Below are 12635 nucleotides of genomic sequence, written 5' to 3' on the forward strand. Positions count from 1 at the left end.
TTACCATCTAATTGACATTTGTATATTTATTACATGAATATAAAGTAATGAAACGGGCAGCTTCACTATTTACTGAATTTTATTGACTGTTTCAAAATACAGAACAGCTGTTTAAATGCTTGTTTCGCTGCTGCATCTTGTTGGCTCGTTTTTGGCAGTTTGTCATGAGCTTCAAGGAGAATATGTTTTTCACTCGGAGACTTTCTGTCTCTCGTCATGATTTCAACATGCATGTGGCTTCCCGTCTCATTTTTAAAAAGATGAGAGAGAGAGAGCAGTGGTTGAGTGAGCTAGAGAGTGGATGAGGAGAGCGAGCAGTGGTAGCGAGAAAGCCGGTGAATGAGAGGAATAAAACATTATTTTCTGATTGTTTCATGGTGGTTACAAATAAACATGCCCACACCCACACCTCCACACAACCCTGCAGAGGTGCGCTGCAACACTTGATAATGGTGCCGCAGCTGCTAAATACACACACGTGTATCATGGGAGTAAGGTTAAAAAAAAATAGAATTGTTGTTTTTAAATTTTTTCTACATGTTTTAATTTATGAAAAGACCCTAAATGAACACTGTAAGCGGACTATTGATTACTATAAGCGAACAGCATTTGTATAAGAATGATTCTGTCTCAAGGTTTTTGATCCATATAAGCGGTTGATCACTGTAACCATGATCACTATAAGCAGTTTCCATTGTACAAGAAATCTGAGTGAGCCCACTGCCTGAGTATTGCTGAGTTTCTAATTGATCTAATAAGCACCAAATGACAATACATTTCATTTGCTGTTATTTTTGGTCACCCACTCTTTTGTGCTCTTTTTCTAGCTCTCATTCTCCTTCTCTCTCCTTCTCTTACTCCTTTTCAAACAAAATTTCCATCTTTAGTCTCAACTAGGTTCCAGATAGGAAATACATCTACTGTGTGTGTGTGTGTGTGTGTGTGTGTGTGTGTGTGTGTGTGTGTGTGTGTGTGTGTGTGTGTGTGTGTGTTGGGCGGAGAGGAGAAATGAAGACGGAAAAACATCACACTTAAAGCAAAACATAATTTTGAATGTGTACTCACAAATAACATAATCTTGTAGTGTGCTACTCTGTGTCATAACTCATGTGCCAGTGTGCCTGCTGTTCCACTGTCAAGGTGTAAATTATGTTTGGGAAATGGGACATAGTCAGCACATGACTTCATAATGCACTTCACATACATTCACTTAAACTTCTGCACAAAGGTTGTCTGTATTGTGTGGCTGCTTTATTGGATTGTAGTAGATGTTACAGGTGTTATTGATATTGTATACACCCAGTTTATTGTCTGGGAAATATAATTACATTGATGGGGGAACAACAAAGTGCAGAAAACAGTAAACAATAAAATCCCTTCACACAGTGGCAGTTTCCCTGTTGTCAGTTCCATAGTAAATGAATGGACTTCTGCTAATTTGTTGATCATGTTGCAAACTTTTTTTTTTTTTTTTTAAATGGTCTTGTGTCTGCTCTGTGTTTAGGTGATCTACACCTCATTTGGAGGCTCATCCAAAGGGCTGCACTTCAACAATCTGATCGTGGGTCTGGTGCTTCTGACCCGAGGACGCGATGAAGAGAAGGCCAAGTGTAAGTTGTTCCTGAGGAGTTAACAGGAAATTCATGCTGTTCTGGTGCTGTTATGTTATTCTCTTAACTGCTTTTGTACAAATGGCTCCACCCAATAACAATCTTGGAAATGTTTTAAAAAGGAATCTGCCTTGGATCATCCACTGTCAGAAAAACAAATTCAGCCCTAAACTGCAAAAATCATACACTGGTTTGTATACAGTAAAGATTTTATCTAAAGATCAAAGCATTTGGTTTATACTGATAGTCATTACACAGATTCAAAACCACACATATGCTATGCAAAAATCCCAACTGATCTTTATACAAGTACCGCTCTGTTTACCCTGACGTCATTTGAGATGCATGATGTGTACACGAGTTGACTAGAGTAGTGTCCTGTAAGAGTCATTTCATGCTCCTTTTCTAACTGGTCACTGGTTCTCAACCTTTTTGGCTTTTGACTCTTTATAGCCGAGCACACACACACACACAACTAAAACTACATTGTTTCCTCAACAAAGGAGCAGAAAACAAGCTCCAGAGCAATAGTAGAACATAGCTTACCCCTTGTGTTTTTCCTGTTGATAGTCCAGAGGTCGTAATAAGCAAACATTTCATAACAAAACCACAGCGCGTTGCTCCCCGGCCACAGCACATTGCTCCCCATAGGGTTGGGACGTCGGGCGATGCCATCGTCCGTCGCCAATGGCTGTCGGTCATCAACCATCGAGCTTCTACTATCATGACATCGTGATTTAAATGCTGATTGGGAGTGAGAGATGCTTTGCTGAAACACAGTGCAAAACATAATGTTGGAGATCTTTTATGTGATTATGAGAGGTGTAAGCGAGGAAAAAGACATCACCTGCAAGTGCAAGCACCATGATGTCGACTGCAGCTCATTTTACGGCGACAGATCACGTTTTATCGTGATACATTTTTCAGCTATATCACCCAGCTCTAGCAGAAATGTCTTTTTCTCTTTTATTTTTCCAATCTCAGTAATCATCCCGAGACCCTTCAGATTTATATTGTGACCTTTTGGGGGGTCCTGACCCTCAGGTTTGTAACCACAGCCTTAATTCTTGTTAGGTCATTAAATTGTCTGTGATTGCACTGCCTTATGTATCCACTGTACTGTATGTTTAGGGCCTTTGTTATTGTCAGTATTAAAAGAGTTTATGTGTACTCACACACAATTTGCAGTTATTGAAAGTGCTTTCTTTCTTTCGTGCTGTTCTCTTTTAGCCTTTTCATTTCTTTTTCTCTCTCTGTCTCTCTCTCTCTCTATCTCTCCCTCCCTCAGTCTCTTCCTCTTTCTTATTCTGAGTTGTGGTTGATGTGTTGCAGGGAGTCTAATCTATCAAGACTTTATTGACATTGTTGCTTCTGTCGTCCTCACTGCTGGCCCTTCCTAGTGGCCTGCCTTCCTGTGATAAAGCTGAACTCACTTCTGAAACTGTGTATGTATGTGTGTGTGTGTGTGTGTGTGTGTGTGTTCGCGTCCACAGACCTCTTCAGCCTGTTTGCCAGCGATCTGGGCGGATATGCTGCTAGGGAAGATATAGAAGCAGTTCTGCAGGTCCTGGATGGAGAAGTCCCGGCCTCCCTCAGGAAGTGCTTCAGCGAGGTCAGCAAACACCAAAGCCTGTTTGTCACCACATCTGAACATTTACTACCATAATAGTCAGATTTACTCATTTTGGACTTGGTAATAACAATATCACCCACATTCCCTCCTCAGCTCTTATCATCAGGGTTTGTTTTCACATCATTACCAAGGTGTTTGTCACATGCTCATAAAACAACTATTGTTAGAAGTTGCCCACGTGGAGCCAACTTCACAGTGATGATACAAAGTTTGGCAATAAAGCAAGTTATTGTGCTGGTGATTAGAATACAAAAGCGCTTTTCAGCTTTTCCAGTCTCAGCCCACTGCAAGCAAGACCAATAAACACAGTAAAGTAAAAATCCACCCCGGGGTACTCCCACAGTGTTAGATAACATGAATTTATGGTGGTCAATGCATTCTGGTATTTTTAGGGCTGTCAAAGTTAAGGCGATAATAACGTGTTTGTCTTAACGCCACAAATTTTAAAGCATGTTCTGTTATGGGGATTTAGATTCTAAATCTATCGTCTGATCCACACTCCAGAGCAGAAGGTAGCAGTAATGCACCAATAAGCTGGATGCCAACCGCCATAAAACAAAAAGAAGAAGAAGATTCTGTTATGATGACCCCTTGCCTCATCTGCAGTTCTCTAGCATTAAGTTGGATGGCAACTAGCAAGGAACAATGGATAAAGAAGAAGTTTTTTTGAATGGTACGCTCAGCTTCAAAGTCCCGTCAGATGGGTCTGTAGACAAGACCAAAGTTATTTGTAGTTACTGTCGATGTGAAATGAGTCACCACCAGAGTACATCTAGTCTTAAAGCTGAGCTGGTTTTTCATGTTCCATTTATCTGTTCAGTTTGGAGTCATGTAGTGTTGAATTTATCATAATTCATCATCTTTAGCATCATTGCTGAATCAAAGAGATACCCACAGTACCTTGTGAGTGCTCTTTGACGAGATGTTTCTGGAGGCAATAGATGTAAGCTAGTAATTACAGGCTCTCTCGGGACCAGTGATTTTAACACACATCAGTGTCCAATAGAAGGGAAAGATTTGCAATCACCAGAGAAGATTAACATTTAATGAGTTTCTATTCAAGCCTTCTGCATGTTTATCCACTCTCAGTTTAGTTTCAGTCATGTATTTTTGTGATTATTGATCCACTGTGGTTCATGGCTTTGACATGTTGAATTAGCGCTGAGCGATATGGTAAAAAATATGATCACAATATTTTTTCCATATTGATATTCACCACTATATATACATAATTTGATAATGCTGCCATTTGAAGAGTATCCTGATAATCACTGAAGCCTGAACAAACCAGTGTTCATTAGATAAACTTTAGAATATTAACATAAAAAATAGAAAAACATTATGTAAACATTTAACTTTGCAAACATGCTTTATCTGCTATAACAAAACAATACAAGTTAGCTTGCCTTTTAACTTATTAAAATAATGTAAATAAACCTAAAAGCTGTGATTACTATCACATCAAATTCCTTTGGCAGGGCAGCAAACATCTCAAATGTTTGTAGAGGTTCAACCAAGAGAAACAAAGTAAACAAGTGGATCACAAAGGCCCTGGCACATTCATACACTCACCTGTAAGATAAAATACATTTAAAAGATATGAATTATGTTCTGGTCTTTATATCTCTCAAATGTTTTAGAGGTTGAACTCTGAATAAAAAGTACAAAATTGTAATCCAGTCATCATGCTACATCTTCATATATATATATATATATATATATATATATATATATATATATATATATATATATATATATATATATATATATATATATATATATATATATATATATATATATATATATATATATATGTACTGTGTATAATTTGCTATAACCTCTTTGTTAATCTGACTACGTTATTTTCTGTGTAGTTAGTTCACATATCATTAGATTTTCTAGTTTTCTTTATGAAACGACACTAGTGTTAGTGAGTGACTAGCCTTTTGTTGCTATGCTGTTTACTTCGAGCTTAGTCTAGCTTAGCAGTTAGCTTTGTGCAGTCAAAGCAGCCTCGTTAAAGTGATGGCATGTGATGACTGCTCCACAGTTGTAGACAAGATGTCTCTACCAGAGAAACGAGTCCATGAGTAACGTCACTTTAGACGACAGGGGCATTCCAGATAGTTGAAACCCTGCTAACGATAGCATAGCCTCATTGTTTGTAGTAGGAAATAGGTGTGCACTTTGACATGCAGGCCAAAAACTGCAGACTGACTGGCTGTTTTCATGTTTATTTCTACTGTGTGATAAGCTGTTAGATCCATATCTAGTAAAAAACGTTCAAAGGTTATCATCGTTGGACATAAATTTTATTGCAATCCCATACTGAGATTGTTTTATTGCCCTGCCATATGTGGAATGGCATTTGATTGACAGCCTTTCTATCAACTGTATCCAGCTTTCACCTTGAGATGTAGCACAGTATACTCTTCGTCCTGAGGTAAATTCTTAAGTTCCTGCCCCAACACTTGTCATTCATTTTGATGAGCAGTCGATTTTGAAATGGCATAAAATCTGAGGGAGAAGAAAATCAGACTGGTGTTAAAGGAGCAGAGGGCACATGTCAGTGTTTCTTAAAGGGTGTAAACTGCTGTATGTTTAGATTTGTTATACTTGGTTATTTTTTTATTATACTTCCTTATAGGTGTTGGTGGTTGATGATTTCTACTCATTAGCTTCAGTCTGATGGCCAAAATATCCCATCTATGGCAACAACCGGTGGTTTAAACCAGCATATCTTTACGTTTACGAGAAGCTTGAAGCATTTTTATATATTGACTTTCACGAAAATCAATTAATTTCCTGTCAGTCGACTAATCCATTAATTGACGAAACATTTCAGCAGTAGTCCTATCATCAATAAAAAGCCTGCTCTAGCCCAGTGAGGATGTAGACAAGAACACAATGGGTTAGAGTTTTAGAGTCATGATGACAGATACAGATGAACTTTTGCACTGACCAACAAACTAATGTTGTCATGGTTGATGTGTTGCGGCAGGTTGACAAGGTGAACTATGAGCGCTTCAGGAACTGGCTCCTGCAGAACAAGGAGGCCTTCACTTTGTCCAGATGGCTGCTGTCTGGAGGAGTGTGCGTCACGCTGACCGATGACAGCGACACACCCACCTTTTACCAGACCCTGGCTGGCGTCACACACTGTAAGTTCCATTAACACACTAAATGTATGTATTTACATGTTTAGTACACCATGTCCAATGCAATTGTGTTTACTTGGCCTCACTTAGTTACATTAATGACCCACCAGTCACAAATAAACACCTAATTATTCACAATGATACAATTCCACAGCACTAATTAAAATTTTGAGCCAATCCAATTCATTTTTGTTTTTTTGTTCGCTTTGTTTATAACATTTTGGTGCCAGAACTTAAAAAGTCATAGATTTGGCTTTCAGGGACCTGCACATACCCTGTAGTTCAAGTGTGTTCTTCATGCTGCCGCGTCTTTGTGATGTGAAGAAGATGGTTCCCCTGCCGCATTTCCCTCCCCCGTCTGCATCTCTTGTAGAGTGCAGATGTCTCAGGAAATGCCACAAATGGCTCACAACAGTTGTTAAAGCTCGGATGTAGTCATTGCATTTTTTATACACCCACTTTTTTTTTTCTCCCCATCAGTGGCAGTGAGTGCCCTGGGAAATGACTGACAAGCTCGACTTATCAACCTGATTCATTCACTCTCCTTCTTTCACTCAATTTTCCTTTTTCATTACTCCATCTCTCCTTCACTCAGCCAGGTTTCTTTCCTCCTACTGCTGCCTTCTATATCCATTTCCTTTCTGTCCCACTTAGCCCTGCGCCATGCAGACTGCACTAGTTAATGCGCCCGTAGATGCTTGATAGCTGTGATATACATATTTATCACAAGTACTGACAGTTTCAGCTGCCGAGGTTGACTTTAAGCTATTGAAATAACTGAGTGGGTTGTGTTATTCTTGCTTAACCTTAACAATACATGAGATGAACCACAGAGTGTTTAAATTTCACACACTTTGCCTGTATCTATTAACATTCTTGTTAGTGGAAATACTGAATTTGATGTCAGTATACAATAAGTTAGCTGGCAGAGCAGTCTCTTTCAACTATTGGAACTAAACTATTGAAGATCATGAGGTAAATATGGCACCTGTGGACCCAAGGTGCAGCTGTTGGACTATGCTGCATGACCTGTTTAAAGCTGTTCAGAAGTAATTTACCTCATACTGTTGCATTGTGTGTTGGTACGGAGAAAATGCCACATTACTTCAGTTTTTGATAATAAAATATAAGTATACCAGCATTTATGAAAAATAAGCAATTTTTTACAATAATTTCCAGTTTCATAATTCCATTTTCTTATAACTTGTGTTTTGTTTTGTCCATCATTCCTATAGCTAATAATAAACAGACAATCAGACATGTTGCAAACGAACCTCAATGTTAGCCAAAATTATTTGAAGGAGAAAACGTAACATAAGTATCATGACATGTAAAATAAAAGAAGACATACAGTGATATGGTTCTTTAAAGTTACAGCGCAAGTAAATTTAGCCAGGCTTTATTTTGCCAATTAAGGACAGAGGGTAGGGAAGAACCTGTCTTGTCCAAAGAACCTAGGCGCTCACTTTAATCTGCCTGCTCTGAGTTTATCCTCTTAACTTTGTGTATCTGTACGTTTGTGTGTGTTGGAGAGAGAGAGTGACATGACTCTTTCCAGAACAAGAACGTAAAGCTTGACTCATGGCGGAGCTTAACACATTGAATCCGTTGCTAACTTGCTAGCCGCTGACACTGTCACAATATTATGAGAGAAGAAATCCTTGGGAATAACAGCCTTCGGGACAGGGTGACGTAGTTTCTGTGAACGGTTATTGCAGGGAGTTTACTATGGTACATGCCGGCTGTGGCAGCACCTCTCTAAGGATGCTCTCTGGATAATGGTATGGTATCTCTGCTGCCACTCGGACAGAGTCGCACCTCTAGGTAGGTATCATGCCAGACAAGGTACCGTCCGTTGAGACAGATGCAGTTAATTGACAGTATTTTCTGTTGTTTATACTTACTTCTGGAACACCAATTGTTGTTTGAGGTATTGTTTAGTTTCTGTCATTTTGTTGCACCTTTTTTAATTGGTATTTATAGAAGAAGCCACTCTTATCTGATTAGTTTCATGAAATAAATAGAACTTTACAATAGTTTTCATGTTTAGACATGCACCTCAAAACCTTTTTGGTATTGGCAAAATGTGATCATAGAATAATGTAAAGTATTGAAAGCATGCATTGAATGGTCTTGTCAGAATTTTAGCATATAGTATTTGTACGACAGCATTTAACATTTGGGAACTTACCATTTCTTATTGGCACTGGGACTGTATTAATGTTACCTAGCCCTACGCCTGAAGCATATTGTGATTTCCTGCAGCTGAAGAATCCAACAGACTCTGATGTTCTGCTTGTCTTCTGTATCTCAAGTCTTTAGGCTAATTTACCACTAATGCATATTGACATAAATAACATCCTTGAGCATTTGTCAGAGTAGATTGCCAAACTCAAAGTAAATTCTGCCATCATTACAAAGATGTAAAATCCAACATAGAACAACACTGATGTAACCTCAAGCACCACACTTATGTTTATAGAAGCCAGGAGCAACCCTGAGATGGACAGGAGATGTACAGGAGGCAATCTATAGGCAGGGTAATGAGTTTTATAGATTAGCAGTCAGACGGTAGTACAGCTGTCATGAGGAATGTTCAGCATGACGAACACAAGTATTTATTTTCCTTCTCGTCTAGCAGGGCTAATCATTCAAAAAGATGCAGCTATTGTTCCCTCCCATCCACTGATACATCTGCTTCTTAGCTTGACCTTTGTTGCTGTGTGGGTGAGCATGTGCTTGTTTTATGATTATTATTAAGGAAGTGTTCTTCCCTAGTTTTTGTTGAGTTAGCAATGTCCAACTAAGCTTTGAGATGGAAAGATACTCATGAGTCTCTAGTGCTAGCTCCCTGCCTTAGTCCATAATCCTCAATAATTTATCAGTCTTGTATTATTTCCTCCATGCCATCTCCATATAGTCCCCTTCAGGTTCTAAATCATTGATTTTGTACTCAGCACTCCCTTTTAGTCTGTTTAACTTCAAATGTCTGAGCCAGGAAGCAGAGTTGAACAGTGGCAGTAAAAAGGTAATTGAGTGCTTCCCAGTCTGGCCAAGGTCAACTGTCCTGCTGTTCACCTCTGGACTACAGGGAGTCTGAACCTGGATGAGGGAGGAACACCCCTCTCAGACAATCCATTCTGCTCTGTGCTGCTTCACCAGCAGCCAGCCACAACCAGTATCATCCCCGCTGACTGGAAACTGTGACCAATAGCTGCTAAAAACAGGGCTTTCAGGAAGGTTGCTTTAATGGCCGCACTGGGAAGCCATTGTATATTTCTGCCAGGAATGGACTGTCTCTTGATTTGTGTCTGTGTTTTGACACCTGTCATATGCATTGGCTCCATCAGAGGCTAGCTGGCTAGCGGCTGAATCCTATTACCTTAAGCTGTGGATTAGCATGTTGAAAGGGGGAGGCTGGCTCATTGACCCCAGCAGCTTTCATGTGCTATATTGGTCTGATTCGTATCACTCCGTTACAAGTTGAGTCAAATAGTATTCCACCCAGTGGCTGTTACATAACACTACCTTGAGTTTGCTGTGGTATCATGACTATGTTCCTCACTAGGTTACAACATGTAAGTGTCCTAATTAAACTATTTATATCAACAGCACTGTAAACAGATGACTTAAATTGTTGAGTGCACCATTTAACTTGTGGTGTTTTCACTAAGGCTGCAAATTAGCAACTAATTTGGGCTTACTTTTCACTTTTAGTCTAACCTTGAATTTACTTTTGATATGAGGAAGCACCACTAGGAGTAATGATGTTTGCTTTCATTCCACTTCACTGTTCTCCACATCTAAAACTTTTGTCTTGCACATTTATATAAAAACAGTTAGGAGCCCAGGTTTCATTTACGTGATGTGTCAATTTGCGCTTAAATAAATGTAAATACATTGATATTTTGAATACACTTTGGTGTCACAGTACATGAGACTGAAGTGTTTGACTATGGTGGCTGAGAGGAGAATGCTGACCAAGCTGTTGGTAATCATGAACAACACCTTCCACCCCCTTCACCACACTCTGATCAGGCAGAGGAGGCAGGCTGATTCCTATAAGATGCTCTGCTGAGAGCCACAGGAGGTCCTTTCTTCCAGCAGCTGGTATATAATGAATGTGTCAATAGCCGTTTTCTCATATGAACTCTGGACAGTGACCGGAGAATCAGTTCCAGACATTGTCCAGAGTCGCCCTTTCACACATGTAACACACAACAGGAAATTGACAGTGTCAGACCCATTCTCATCTACTGGAAATAAAATACGCAAAAAAATATGCAGTCATGTAGCCAGTTCACAATTTGGTCATAAATAACCAAGTCTCTTGCCGTTCCTTGAATGTGTCTTACACTTTCAGGTTTGATTCTTAGCTACAGAAGTTCCCGAATCTCATTTTTGTTGGCGTCTTCGCATAAATTACCCTTCTTCTTTACCCTTGGCTGTTTGTATTCTTCCGATTTCGTGCCAGTCGCATGATAGAAACGTCATCAACATGCTCGCTATGAATTCTTCGGAAAATGACCTGCTGTGTTCACACATGGGCTCAATCGGTCATTACACAGACTTTGCACTAGGCAGCTGGCAGGGTAGAGTCCGTTTAATGCTGGTCTGACTGATTTGGATATTTGCATTCTCACATACAGTTCCTCCGAGTAATGTCCAGATAACTTCAGGGTTGTAGTATATGCGTGAAACAGGCTAATGTTGCTTTTCTCTGTACTTCCACACTGCCATAACATCTCTCAGGGGTGTGATTTTTCTGAATTTATCTGGAATTCTGGATTTTCCGACCTGAAAATGTGACCCGTGTGAATCATGCAGATCTGTAAAAAAAAAAAAAAAATCCATGCACCATAATTGAACATTTTGGTCGGACAAAATAAATAAGCAAATAGCTAAGCGCAGAGTCTTTGCAGGGTGACGCACTTGACTGTTGCTTTAATAACTAAGAAATAATCACATCTGTCTCTTAGATAAATTAGAAATATAAAAAAATAAAAAATAAACTAAATAAAGAGGCAGTGATGCTGATTTCTTATCTGTTTGGTTCATAACTAGTATGAAGAGCAGAGAATGTCAGACATTAGATCACAGTTTAAACCTAAACTTAAGCTGCGTTTGACCACAGGAACGTCCCCAGGAACTAAGAACCATTTGAGGAACAAGTTGCATTTACTCAACCTACATTTCAACCGGAGGGAACAGGTCTAAATTAGGTTCCAGGTAGATTGTTATACCCCCATAAAGTCCCTGCGAGGGGTGTAGTACTTTCCAAAAGTACAGGAACTCTGGGGGCAGGGCCTCCTCAACTTCTGTACAGCTTCATGTATAAAACAAGGAAGTACTCTTGTATCGATTGAGGACCAGTTTAGGACAAGGGGAGGACATTTCTCTTTGTTTGTTAACATTAAAAGTAAAATACCGAGAGAAATAAAGGGATAGATAGCACGAGCAAGCTGAGAGCACAAGCAAGAGAGAGAGAGAGAGACAGTGCCACAGTGTTGGAGTGAGAAGAGGGAGCAGCGGCACAGAGAACAATGCAGTGAATGAGAGAAATAAAAGGTTATTTTCTGATTGTTTCATGGCGGTTACTTTCTAAAACACAAATAAATAACCATCAAACACTCAGCTGATGATTTACTGTGGAAAAAGATGCTCGTTATGCTAGTTTTATTTTCCTCCTCTGCATTTCTCCTTGTCATTCACCCATTGCATCCAGCTCACGCAGCAGTAAATACAAAGAACAACAGGACAGATCTGTGTTGTTTTTTCCTCATGTGTGAATGCTGTGTTTCAGGCACAGCTGTAATTTTTGAGTTTAGTTCCTGAGATTAGTTCCTCTGAGACCAAAGTACCTGGAACCTTTGGTGGAACAGAGCTTGTGACAAAGAAGAAGACAAAAACAACTTTATTTTTAATCATTTATATATTTTTAACTTTATTTTAATCACCTTTTTTTAACAATTCCAGTAGTTTGTTAAAGAGTGTGACTCTTTCCAGTCCTGAACAACATGGAGAACTCTGAAGTATGGTTGTATTTCTGACTGTTTTCCTCTGCTTCCTGTCCTACAGTGGAGGAGTCTGACATTATAGACTTGGAGAAGCGCTACTGGCTGTTGAAAGCTCAATCCAGAACTGGCCGCTTTGACTTGGAAACTTTCGTCCCTCTGGTCTCTCCTCCCATCCACGCCTCACTGAATGAAGGTTAGACAATATGTATCAGATTTG

At 39.5% G+C, this 12635-nt stretch overlaps 1 protein-coding gene across 8 annotated transcripts in view; it reads left to right on the plus strand.

The window, feature by feature from the left end:
* Window positions 1–12635, plus strand: part of usp32 (ubiquitin specific peptidase 32) — a 66004-nt gene that overhangs the window by 25721 nt on the left and 27648 nt on the right. For all 8 annotated transcript variants that reach the window (XM_067593827.1, XM_067593832.1, XM_067593833.1 and 5 more), the window contains exons 3-6: window positions 1505–1610; window positions 3104–3222; window positions 6245–6404; window positions 12480–12611. In XM_067593827.1, the coding sequence (XP_067449928.1) occupies window positions 1505–1610; window positions 3104–3222; window positions 6245–6404; window positions 12480–12611 (517 nt within the window). The remainder of the gene's footprint in view (window positions 1–1504; window positions 1611–3103; window positions 3223–6244; window positions 6405–12479; window positions 12612–12635) is intronic.

This window comes from Thunnus thynnus, chromosome 7, assembly GCF_963924715.1.
Source record: "Thunnus thynnus chromosome 7, fThuThy2.1, whole genome shotgun sequence".
Classification (NCBI taxonomy): Eukaryota; Metazoa; Chordata; class Actinopteri; order Scombriformes; family Scombridae; genus Thunnus; species Thunnus thynnus.